Source organism: Micromesistius poutassou (assembly GCF_964030765.1).
Source record: "Micromesistius poutassou genome assembly, chromosome: 5".
NCBI lineage: Eukaryota > Metazoa > Chordata > Actinopteri > Gadiformes > Gadidae > Micromesistius > Micromesistius poutassou.
The window spans coordinates 9,489,769-9,502,599 of record NC_140275.1 but is presented as its reverse complement, the minus strand read 5'-3'; the positions used below and the strand labels follow the sequence as shown (position 1 = coordinate 9,502,599).

The 12,831-nt window shown below is 47.4% G+C and overlaps 1 protein-coding gene across 1 annotated transcript; it reads right to left on the bottom strand.

Annotated features, from left to right (window-relative positions):
- Positions 1-61: 61 nt before the first annotated feature.
- Positions 62-10,348, bottom strand: tent2 (terminal nucleotidyltransferase 2). The gene is made up of 14 exons (XM_084468773.1): positions 9,866-10,348; positions 9,334-9,459; positions 8,612-8,852; positions 7,510-7,624; positions 7,300-7,388; positions 7,111-7,174; positions 4,424-4,490; positions 4,245-4,321; positions 3,773-3,901; positions 3,286-3,329; positions 2,829-2,965; positions 2,212-2,303; positions 1,705-1,784; positions 62-1,238 (listed from the first exon to the last, which is right to left on the bottom strand). Exons 1-14 carry the CDS (start codon positions 10,009-10,011, stop codon positions 1,152-1,154), a joined length of 1,494 nt encoding a protein of 497 aa, XP_084324899.1. The 5' UTR covers positions 10,012-10,348; the 3' UTR covers positions 62-1,151.
- Between the last annotated feature and the right edge of the window lie 2,483 nt (positions 10,349-12,831).

The window sequence follows — 12,831 nt, the reverse complement described above, 5'->3', positions numbered from 1 at the left end:
ACACACACACACACACACACACACACACACACACACACACACACACACACACACACACACACACACACACACACACACACACACACACACACACACACACCATGAGGGTAAAAATAGTGAAAATAATTAACAAATTGAGCTAAACTCTGATAGCAAAAATGACAGAAAAACATTTACACCATAAACAATTGAATCCTGTATTATACATTTAAGACCATTTCTGCTACAAATTGTAGAAAAAGGAAAAGAAATATACAAATAATTTGGCCAAAATGCGAATAACACTTGAGTCTATATAAATTCTTGCTCTCCTCTGCAACAGTAAAGATATTGTTCCCAAGTCAATGAAAATTATGCTTTCTTGTAAAATAACAACATAATATACATATGAACATGCAGGTGGAGCCAAGTAAAACAGAAATAACCCAGGTTCAACTGTGGGAGTTCACAACAACCAAGCAGTCAAACGTTGGGGCATCAAAGGTCCCTCACTGACAAAACTCAAAAGTACATTTTCTTTACATTTGTAATCAATATGAGCCAAGAAATGTGAACACCATTTGAACTGATATGAAGGGGATAACAATGCAAGATGAAAGCAACGTCGGAACAAATAATTTAACACTCAAGAAACCACAATTTAAAGTCTTTCTAAATATGTCGAAAAGAGAACAATTGACCCTCAGAACAAATGCTCAGGAAAAAAAAAATACAAAATGAAGGTGGCTGTGTCAACACAACCATCAAGTGAACGTAATTAGGCCTGGTGTGGTCAGAAGCAGGGCCCCGCACTTAAAACGGTGAAAGGGCCCGACCACACCCACGTAACCCACCGAGGCAGCTCCATGGCACAGTCAACATTAAACGTACTTTAAGGCTCCAGTCACAAAACGATCAAATCCCCAAATCGAGGATCAGACATTGGTCTCACCGTCCAGCATCTCCCAAAAGAGGCTTGGATTCAAGCTTGCATCCACTGACCCCCCCCCCCCACGAGCTGCCCACAATGGACTGAACCGCAGACAAGCGTCTATCGACAACGCGGGGGGGGGGGGCGAACGATCCCAGTGAACGTGTGAATGTCTGAGCGGCAGGAAGAGGTAGCTTTGAGGTCTTTTCTGTTTTTTTCTTTTCCTCTTTGTTGAGACCTTTTATTCCCTGGACACCTCTTTGCTGATGGTGACCCGGACCGGGAGCAAGGCGTTCAGGTCCTTGCTCTGGGCCACGATCCGGCTTGACTGTAAAGAGAGAGAGAGAGAGAGAGAGAGATCAGTGACACACATCACATCAGTGGATAGACCTGCGAGATGGGGCTGCTCGACTATGGAAAACAAAAAAAATCATAATCACAATTATTTTGGTCCATATTGAAATAACGATTCTTGAAACGATTATTTTTGAGTTTGAAAACGAATGATGCATTTATTCAGCATTTCTCTCCAAAAAAAAAAACCCTTTGTAACTTTGAAATTTCCCACACAACACAAAATGTTTAAATCGAAAATGTTTACATTTCTATAAAACATTGAATATATTAATTAAATTTTAAAAAAAATAGATCGACCCAAAAATCAAAATCATTCTTAAAATTGGATTAATTGCACCGCCCTGCTTATTACTGCGAGATCAGAGTGGCACAAAAGGTCAACGGGAAACACAAACAGCAGCTTGTGATCCATCACAGGGTAAAAGTAATGGAATTACCGCGGCAAACTTGGATTTAATGGCGTTGAACTTCATCTGCTCATGGACCGCCCTGGCCACGTTGTTTCTCTCAAACGGCTCTGAAAGACATCATAATCATTGCTATTATTATTAATGGATAACAGTGGATTGAGAACGTAGGTAGGTGCATGGTGATGGTAGTGATGGTAGTGATGGTAGTGATGGTGGTGATGGTAGTGATGGTGGTGATGGTGGTGATGGTAGTGATGGTAGTGATGGTGGTGATGGTAGTGATGGTGGTGATGGCGGTGATGGTGGTGATGGTGGTGATGGCGGTGATGGTGGTGATGGTGGTGATGGTGGTAGTGATGGCAGTGATGGTAGTGATGGTAGTGATGGTAGTGATGGTAGTGATGGTAGTGATGGTAGTGATGGCAGTGATGGCAGTGATGGTAGTGATGGTAGTGATGGCAGTGATGGTAGTGATGGTGGTGATGGTAGTGATGGTAGTGATGGCAGTGATGGCAGTGCCGTCGGGGTGCCTACCCTCCACACAGATGTACTTGTTTCTCCACTCGCCGCTCTTGTTCTTGGGCAGAGCCTTGCCCTCTCGCACCGAGATCACCTGGAGGTCCCACCTGGAATGAAAGGAAGAGGAAATGACTGTGACACACTCTGGCACAGAGGGCCGCAGCAGCTCAGGAGGTACAGTGGGGTCGGCTGGTAACCGCAAGGTTGCTGGTTCGATCCCCCGGCTCCTCCTCCTCTAGCTGAGTGTCGTGGTGTCCCTGAGCGAGACGCCCTCACCCTGACTGCTCCCGACGAGCTGGCTGTCGCCCTGCGTGGTCGACTCCGCCGTCGGTGTGTGAATGTGTGCATGAATGGGTGAATGTCAGGCAATATTGTAAAGCGCTTTGGATAAAAGCACTATATAAATGCAGTCCATTTACAGAGTGTCATCGGTGCAAGAGTTATGAATGTAATCACTTGCATAACGTATGTCTTGTTGGTTGCCCTATTGGGTGTACAATTCCCACATTGTCCCTTAGCCAATGGCATTCAATCGAGAACGAGGAGGAACAAGGAAAGAGGGGCGAGGGTGAAGGTAAGAGTAGAACACACGGGGGCTGTGGAGGAGGTGCAGAGGAAGGAGGAAGGCTCACCGGAACGTGGAGGAGTAGTACTTGAGGAAGCCTTGGAGCAGGTCCCCCAGGGAGGCCTTGTTCTGAGACTTGTAGGGGGGGATGTGGCGTGGACCCTCCGGTATCATGTCGATCTCCATGGACGCGTTGAAGCACTCCTGAGGAACCCAACACAGGCACAGGGGAGCAGCAGCTATGGTTGTAGCTTCACAGTCGTATTGTCATCTCAAGTCAATTATTGGTTTAGAAAAAGTGGCAGTATTTTATTTTCTTTAACCAACGTGACACTAGGAGTCCGATTTAATGCTCAAGAATCCGCAGTGTGTGAATAGAGCAAATAAATACACATTCCTTGAAGATTGGACAAAATGTACACAATTATGTAATAGCTTGCAGACAATTTGGTGAAAAATAATGCATTTGCTAAAAGATGCAATGAAGTCCATATGAAAAAGTTGCAGTTGCAGTGAAAGCTTACCGGGTAGTCCTTCTGAAGCGAAGGGAGAACAGGTTCACCGAGCGCTACACAACAAATACAAACAGTAAACAAGTTAAACCCGCTCCTTAATGAGCCTTAAAGGTGACATATCACACCACCAGGTGTGAGCGTGATTGGCCGTTACAAGCCGTTATGAAAATCGGCCTCTTCTGACATCACAAGTGGGCGTGTCCACCTCGATGTGTGCTGGGATAGATCAGTCCACCGGCCTACCCCGGTGGACCGTAGCAGACGTTGCTCATCTGTCCGTCACACATTGAGGTGGACACGCCCACCTGTGATGTCAGAAGAGGCCGATTTTTCAAAACGGCGTGTAACGGCTCATCACGCTCACACCCGGTGCTGTAATGTATCACTTCTTTAAATACGAATCCATCAATCCAAAAATAAAAACAAAAGGGCCTTGAGTGTGTGTGTGTGTGTGTGTGTGCGCGTGTGTGTGCGGTCAGTGCGGGTGTCTACTAACTCTGGAGGTAGTGCAGCACCATCAGCACCAGTGTGTAGCTGCTCAGCGTTCCCTTGCTGGCGTCGTTGATCTGGTGGTGACGCGCCCACTTCTTCACCGCCATGATGACGGGCCTGACGCGGAGGTCCGCTGGAGGGGGACAGACAGATCAGCCGGGGGTCGATGACCAGTGGCTAACGTCGTCGGTAATACCCCAACAGGGAGATTCTAAATGCTTTTCTTTTTAAAAAGCTATGCCAGGGTTTATAATAATAATAGGAGAATGGGTATAAAGACAGCAACGTAATCCGATCAGTTGAGTGGTGCTTCGAGTACTTCTACTACGTGTTGTTGACCCTTTGACAATAAAACATTTCCGTTTTCCTAGTGTCTCCGCTGGGCGCCATGATTTTAGTACGCTGCAAAAGGGCCAGCAGCTGATTTAAGGTGTGTGAGTGTGTTAGCTCTCATGGACCATGGGTGTCCATCTCACCGTATGCGTAGCTCCTCAGGAGGAACGTGTTTCTGATCCCCACCGTGTTGTTGACATTCAGATCAAACTCCAAGCCACTGAGGCGGAGGGGGAAAGAGAAAGAGAAAGAATGCCGTCAGTCAACACGGTCGCGTCCAACGATGGCGCTGTGATCACGGGCGAGAACGTCTCCTCCCCACCTGCCCTTCTCCCGGAAGCGGAGGATGGGGACTTTGGCGCGGATCAGCTGAATCTTCTCTAGGTATCCTGAAATTCAAAACAAAGAAAAGGTTATCGTGACGTAAAGAGCCAGCTTGTTGATGGCATGTTTTCATTCGCCTCGGTGCCAGTTGGGGTTCACACTGTCAATGTCCCTAGTGCCGAGAGAACGTGGGACGGTGTTAACGATATGATGGCTAGTATCAAAACCACCGAGAAGAGTCACACTGCAGTCCTCCCCTCCTGAGGGCCCTTACTTCTGTGAGCCAATGGGGGTTGAGTATGACCTCTCTTCTGATAGCCCAGTTCTCTGAGCCAATAGGGTTGGAGCATGAGTAGTAGGGTTCCTACTACCCTGAGTAGTTTGAGGAACCAATAAATCTTCACTTGTATTGGAGCTACAAGGTCAAATATTTAAAAAATAATAAATCAGACTTTTGTCCAGCGGTGGCAATCACTTTCTCGGCCGTGCCTGAAGCTTGTGGGGGGACACTGAAGCAAAGCAGCAACGCCGCAAATGTCTGCACACATACTGTAGGTTAGTCTGATAATATTTTGATTTCATCAGGTATAACACTAATGCTGAATAAGGCCAGTACGGACACTTTAGTTCAAGAAAACATGGGAAAAAAATAGCAGTAAAGTAAATAGTAATGATAACTTGAGAGAACGTCTCGGTATAAGCCTCAGAAAAATTATTATAGACAGATTCCCATCTCCAGTGCGATACTGCACTAGGCCTTCATTTCTTGTTTTGAAATGTAATTAATTCAACCACTTTCTAGCCAGCAGCGTCATACAGAGTCATACAGAGCCTCTTTCCTTCTTTGTGTAGGATTTCTCAGCTATGTTAACATTTGAATAAGCTTTAGTATACCTACGCAACTATCGCGTCACTTGTGAATTTGACATGGCGGATTCTCCGTATAGTTTCTTGGATTGAGGCGTTTCTAATATGACTATTCATGCCTCAAGGTAACGGCCTCACAAAGTGAAGCGAGGGAGGAACAACCTTGGAGTGTTGTACTTGTGCGTTGCTCTGTCTCTTGCATCCTCCTCCGCCACAGTAAGACAAATCAGATAACAGTTGTGTTCATCCATAGGCCAAAGGATGCCTGAATATATTGGCTCAATAATAATAAAAAAATCGGTAATGCATTTTTAGAGCTGTATTAATGTTTCTATGGATCATGCGAGGACTTGAGATTGTTTTTGTCTTGTAGACCATAGAGCTGAGTGGGTGAGCAATAACCTCCAGTAGCTGGAAGGGAAAGCAGATGTATCGCCGCATTCTCATGTCCGGCTCAAGACAATCAAAAGGAAGTCAGAGAAAAACCGCTTGGAGCAAACGATAAAGAACTCCAAGAATTGATGGATACATTTTGTTTGTTTGAGTTTAAACATCAAGATGAGAATTATTTGTTTTTCTGAATTAAGACATTCTTGACATTCCCGCATGCGAAAGCTTCAGTAAAGATTGATATTGAAACGGAGTCTCGACGGCACAAATGCGTGTACTAGGGTTTATGTGATTTTGGAAATATTACTAGGATTGAAGAAAGATATGCCCTCTATGAAATGGTAGAATCCAATAGTTTGGAAACATTGGCCTACCTACTGGGTTGTGAATGTTTTCTAGCTGTGCTTGGACGCCTACAATCACATATATAGGCCTCATACATTTATAATTATGCAATTTATAATATTGTTTTCATCAAATTATATATTGTATATTATAACTATGAACTGGCAATTGAACTCAAACAAAAATAAAAGACCATACATCCTCAAACCAGAAGGGGGCGATAATACCTGCATGAGAAGGGCCTGAGGAGTGAGATCTGAGGAGAGAGGTCGGAGGAGTGAGGTCAGGGGAGTGAGGTCAGAGGAGTGAGGTCGGAGGAGTGAGGTCAGGGGAGTGAGGTCAGGGGAGTGAGGTCGGAGGAGTGAGGTCAGGGGAGTGAGGTCAGAGAGGAGTGAGGTCGGAGGAGTGAGGTCAGGGGAGTGAGGGCGGAGGAGTGAGGTCAGAGAGGAGTGAGGTCGGAGGAGTGAGGTCAGAGGACTGAGGTCAGAGGAGTGAGGTCAGGGGAGTGAGGTCAGGGGAGTGAGGTCAGAGAGGAGTGAGGTCGGAGGAGTGAGGTCAGAGAGGAGTGAGGTCAGAGGAGTGAGGTCGGAGGAGTGAGGTCAGGGGAGTGAGGTCAGAGAGGAGTGAGGTCAGAGAGGAGTGAGGTCAGGGGAGTGAGGTCAGAGAGGAGTGAGGTCAGGGGAGTGAGGTCAGAGGAGTGAGGTCGGAGGAGTGAGGTCAGGGGAGTGAGGTCAGAGGAGTGAGGTCAGAGGAGTGAGGTCAGAGGAGTGAGGTCGGAGGAGTGAGGTCAGGGGAGTGAGGTCAGAGGAGTGAGGTCAGAGGAGTGAGGTCGGAGGTGCTACAATCAATGTGGCGCCTACTGCTAGGATCATGAGCCAGAGCTCAGTGTTCTCGTTGTCCACTGAGCAGCCTGTTATTTCAATCTCCCAAGGTTCACACCGAGGCATCTAAAGCGACTGTATGGTTTCAATAAAGTTAATGGCGCCCCCTAGTGGGTAAAATAGTCATCACGAAACACAACACAAGCAACGCACAAAGTCAAATGTCACAAAACGCTAATAAAACCCGCCGTCCGGTACTCACCCAGTGGCCTGAACAGCGCTTGCAGCACAGTGAGAATGTGAATGGGGTCAGGGCTGGCCTGCGTCTGAAAGGAGACAGGGAACATGTCGGGTGATCCTACGAACCACGTTGTCTTATTACATTCTTACTTCCTCCCACTTCACCACCCACTCTAGAGACCGACTGGGGGGGGGGGGGGCACACACTCACCGGTCCCCTGAGGACCAGACAGAGGTCGGCGTCACTGCTGCGGCAGCCCAGGCCGCTCATGGAGGACCCGGTCAGGTAGAGGCGCGCCACTGTGAGGAAACAATAACTGAGGATGGGTCATCGGGGAAATGACAGCGGGGCCGGCGGCGCCATGGCGGGGCGGGGCGGCGGCGGGGCGGGGGCGTGGGATGCGCGTACGTTTCCGGGTACCTGGGAAGACACCCTGGATGTCCCTCTGCAGGCGGGACCGGCACGTCTCCTTCCGGGTCAGGTCGGAGGCCTGCTGCTGGCACGCCTCGAACAGCTCCACCATTTGTTTGCTCAGCTGGGATTGAAGATGACAGGATGGGGGAAGGAGGGGGGGGGTGGACGGTATATATGTGAGCTGTCAGTTAGCTAGTCATAGGAAGCAGCCCACCGCGACAACGCTTTGAAATGATTCAAATATGTTGTGTTGGGAAAATAAAAAAACGACATGCTTGCGATCAATACATGGTGGGGATGGTTGTCGCGGAGAGCCGGTTGAAAAATCAATGAGGTAATGAATATCACATCCTTCGCCCTGTCCAAAACACCTTCTCCTACCATAACCCCGAACAGGTCTGGTAACAGTGCCGTTTGATTGAGCTTCCTTTAAGCGTGCACTCTGGGCTGCCTGCTTCCTGCTGCCGACGCATGAATAATGAACGTGTAATTAAGTGGAATAACGGGTCACTGGGACTTCCACTGTGACTTCTGACGCCTCTGTTCACTTTGGTTGCAACAAAAAAAAAAACGCTCCCAAAAAGCTCTGACCTGCCAGCCACAAACCTCAGTGCACACAACATGAGGATAGGAGTATCTGCTCCCAGAGACCGCTCACACCAAGGTGGGTCAGATGGTAGATGTCAGGTGTTCTGAATGTGAAACAGAACCGCAGTTTGGTCAAGCTGTGTCTGCAAGCATTGCACTTTTAAGGGCTTTTCACTTTGAAGTGCATCCCACACGCATCATGGATCCTCAACTATTGGGCCGAGTTTAAGACGGCAGGCGGGACGGCACTATGCTACTCGTGAGAGACTCCTGTGGACATTGTCCCTTTGCATCTCCTCTTCTGATTGTTTTGGTTAGTAGGTACATAGAGAATAGCAGGTGTGCATAATCTTTTGAAATTTCCAGTACAATGCGCACGCACGCACGCACGCACGCACGCACGCGCACACACACACACACACACACACACACACACACACACACACACACACACACACACACACACACACACACACACACACACACACACACACACACACACACACACACACACACACACCTTGTCCTTGGCATAGTCTTGCAGCGTACTGGCGCTTCCTGAGGCTGCGGACTGCACTTGAGAATGGGTATTCTGACTGGAGCTCCTCGAGCCAGGCGGGTGGTGTGTGTTGGACGTCCCGGCGACTGCTTGGTTGGGGAAGTATGGGACAGCGATGGGCCGCCCGCCTCTCTGCGGGTGGGACGGGGAGTCCACACGCTGGCGCTTGGAGCCATTGGGGACGGGACTTTCATGTTGTCTCCTTTATAAATAAATAAAAAAGCAACACAAAAGTCACACCGGGCACCAAGAAGAGGCGGGCTAAGTCATGGCGAGTTGAGCTGGTACTGTCGGTGGGAAAGAGGCAAAATTATGGAGGAAATATCTAGATCTTACCTTAGCACGTCATATTGTGATTTGAACACAAAATGGTTCAATATTATCGTCACATAGCATCGTCCCATGACCTCCCTGCTAATATTATGTTTCTCCTCCTCCCGTTTCTGTTTCTATCTTCTCCTCCTTTCTGATTTCCGCAGAGAACCAACACTTCTCGCAGGAAGTACGCCTCTCTGTATACGACTTAACCAATGAAATTGATACTAGCTAAAACGTATTCTCCTTTGCTTCCATTCTTACAATTCCTCGATGCGTACAGTACATTTACAGAATACATACACGTCCAGGAGACCCACATTTCACAGACGGTAGTTACATGTAAAGTGAACATAACAATGCCTTACTTCCGTGCATTAACAGCAGCAGCAGCAGATGTGTAGGGACCGGGGAGGTCCGAGATCAGAGGTTGGGGACTCCAAGCCTGATTATGAGTCCTCTTCATGCCCGCTTGGTGGCTGGCAAAGTGTGGGCTAACAAAGTAAACATGCACAGGTTACCACTGGTGGTTAGTAGTACTACTACTACTACCACCACCACCACCCATGTGTTCATTATTCCATTTCCTTGTACAAAGAAACTCCACATGACCTCTCTCTCAACAAAGTAGCCTGACCAATCGGATTGTTGTTGGCGGATATAATAAGCAGTGCCCTTGTAATAATATAATAATAATAATACATTTAATTTAGAGGCGCCTTTCATGTCACCCAAGGTCACCATACAAAGCATAAAATCTTAAACATATTTAAAAACAAAAACATCATGATAAAACAAGACAATGTGATAAAAAAAAAAAACAAGTGAAGTGCATAGTGTTCAGTTATAGCGTGTAAGCCAGTTTAAAACAGGTAGGTTTTGACTTGTGTTGGACCGTACCTGTTGTTACCGCGGGACATCTGATCGAAGTCGTGATACATCCCGGCGGGAGGTATCTGGTAGGGCCGGTAGCCCGGACCCCAGGGGTTGTACGACTGGTGTCCGGCCGACTGCTGTCGGGACGGGTGAGGGATCCGCGGATACATGCCCGAGGTTATCCACGCGGGGGACCAGGGGGACTACTACACTAGTCGTCTACTGGTTGTTGAACGATGGTTTTTTGAAAACACAGGATGTAAATGAATTAGTTAGCCCATACAGATACTACACGGGGGACGCACGGCTCATTTCTGATCGTTCTTGATTCATGGTCCACGCTGTCGACGTGTATAAATGAGTAAGGTGAGGCTGAGTTAGTCCACTTTAGCTCGATAACCAGGTTAGCGTTTGGGTGTTACAAGCCGGCGGACAGCACACTGCACACTGTCTCATCTGTCCAATCGTAAAGTGAGTTAGTTCCTCACGTAGGTTAGTACGACGCTATCATTATAAAAACACCCCAAACATTTCCAGTATATCGAAACTTACCGAAGAGTAAATCACATGTATGTAAACAAAAAAAAGGGGAAGACTACTTCCTGGTTGACGTAATTACGTCAGCGCGTACACAGCGTTAAAGGGGTAGGACTACGGGCCATACTGCTGCAGTCGAGGTTTAGATTACATTACATTTAATAGGCAGACTAGCCTTTTCCGAAGTGTCTGGATCGTTTGATTACATACAATTAATCAATTAAGAAAGCGTTTTTAAGTGCTACGATATAGAGACAAGACGGTGGAAGATGGGTGGAAGAGGGGTGGAGGATGCTAAAATATTGGAATACCAGCAGCTTTTAATTGTCTACTAGTGGTTGGTTCAAACATAACAGAAACATAAAATTACCGAAATAGACATTTTGTCATCGCTTCTGGGAAGAACACTTCATTGGAGTGATTAGAAAAACAGTTACAATTAAAACAAAAAATGACTTCTTTTTTTTTTAACTGTCTCACTTCATTACAAGAACTTGCCAAAGTAGGTTTATTACAGGCTGCAGTGCGTTGTTGTCACTAACACCGTAGCGCTGCGAGTGACTGTTTGCAGATAGCAATTTCTAATTAAATAGCCCGAGAGGGGTGGAAAAGCGGAAACACAATTTTAGCACATTTACTTTTAAAGTGACTTATTATTAAACAGCGGAGCACCGAACGACCGGGTCACACCGGTCCCTCGAGCTGCCGGTGACGTCATTGCGGAGGATGGATCCGTGACGTAGACAGTTCAATACTGCTCCGGATGTTTCAGCTTGATGTTGGGGGGGGGGTATGCGTTTTATTAACACACATAGACCGTGTGATGGCCTAAGGAAATGTTCAGTGTGTGTGTGTGTGTGTGTGTGTGTGTGTGTGTGTGTGTGTGTGTGTGTGTGTGTGTGTGTGTGTGTGTGTGTGTGTGTGTACAAAAAGTGATCCCACGCAGGTGATATTCTCATGGATTAATGAATAATAGAACAATTAATACATAAATAAATAAATAAATAAATAAAATAATAAAATAATCGTAAGCCTATATAACAAGTGGACTGGATTCCAAGAATTAAATAGCTGTAGTCTTGGCGAGGGGGTGTAGCCAGTGAGCCTATGATAGAGAGAGAGAGAGAGAGAGAGAGAGAGAGAGAGAGAGAGAGAGAGAGAGAGAGAGAGAGAGAGAGAGAGAGGGGGAGCGAGAGAGAGAGAGAGAGAGAGAGAGAGAGAGAGAGAGGATGCGAGTGGACAGTGTGAAGCGTTATGCACGGGGTAAATGTGGGTTGTCTTTTCCAGTCAAGTGCCGGGGTTTAGCCGTCCGTCAGGCGGAGATCTGTGCGTTACACGACAGTAGCTGGCTGCAGGCAAACCGCGTCTCCATCCAGGATTTCATTGGCTTCTACCGGAACACCGCTGCCGGTGCCTGCACTTGACGCGTGGAGCGAGAGAGCGAAAGAACACACCGACCGAGTCGACCAATGCGAACAGAATGAATGAATCCACTGGCATGTGCCGCATGGATGATTGACTCAAGGCATTATTCCGCGGGAGCAGAAAGGGATGGAACAGTTGCGATTGAATTCCTCCAGCAGCAGCGGCGGCGGCGTCTTGACACACGGAGATAAATCTGATTGAAACAGAAGAGCTCTTCATACGCCACCGCAAAAAAAAACAAAAAAAACGGGGCGCTGCTTTATTCCACATCATCCATTTGAGAATACATTTCAACTACCCGCGTACACGGCGAGAGAGACACCAGCCAGGTGTTGGTTTCCATCCTAACCACGACAATGGGGTAGGTCTGATTCCGAATCATGGGCTGAACGACTTTCGTTTCTCCCTTTTTGTGGGAGGATGGAGCTCAGCTGTTTTAGAGGCTGTAGGTGTGAACTTCACAAGTGCCTCGTTTTGACGTTAGCTCGGAATCGATTCCTGGTTTTCAAATTAATACATCGAGGCGAATGGACGCGCTGTGCTTTTTTTTTTTTGTCACACAGTCGTACATGTATAATTGATGCTGTTTTATGGAACATAGTGATCCACCAAGGGGGGTGGTTGGGACGGGGGGACGGGGGGGACGGGGTGGGGGGGGGGGGGGGTATAGATTAGGGGCGCTAGACCCTATGCTGTCGTTCAGCTGCCATCACCTCTTAACAAAACAACTTAGCCAAATCCGCCCCCCCCCCCCCCCCCCCCTCAACTATCTCATAGACTGGATAGGCTGAAGATATGATGGGAGATGATACCAGCCTAACGACGAGATGAAGACAACACAGCAGACAGGGGGCACGAGTCGCCCTGTCGCCAAACTTTAGAGTCAGGATAGTTGGATGTGGTTAAAGACACCGTGTGAGGTGCAAGAACAAATCATCTAATCATCTATTATCAAGGACCCTCTTTTGGCCCTTGATAATACACAATAGCTGAGCAACACAAGTCAATAACAACACACACACACACAC

What these genes read in the sequence shown, in the direction of transcription:
- tent2 (XM_084468773.1), bottom strand. Translation starts at nt 10,011, where the DNA reads ATGTATCCGCGGATCCCTCACCCGTCCCGACAGCAGTCGGCCGGACAC. An exon ending in CGCTTCAGAAGGACTACCCG is followed by an intron (nt 2,966 to 3,285) that starts GTAAGCTTTCAC and finishes TGGGTTCCTCAG; the next exon opens with GAGTGCTTCAACGCGTCCAT. An exon ending in TACTACTCCTCCACGTTCCG is followed by an intron (nt 2,304 to 2,828) that starts GTGAGCCTTCCT and finishes CTTTCATTCCAG; the next exon opens with GTGGGACCTCCAGGTGATCT.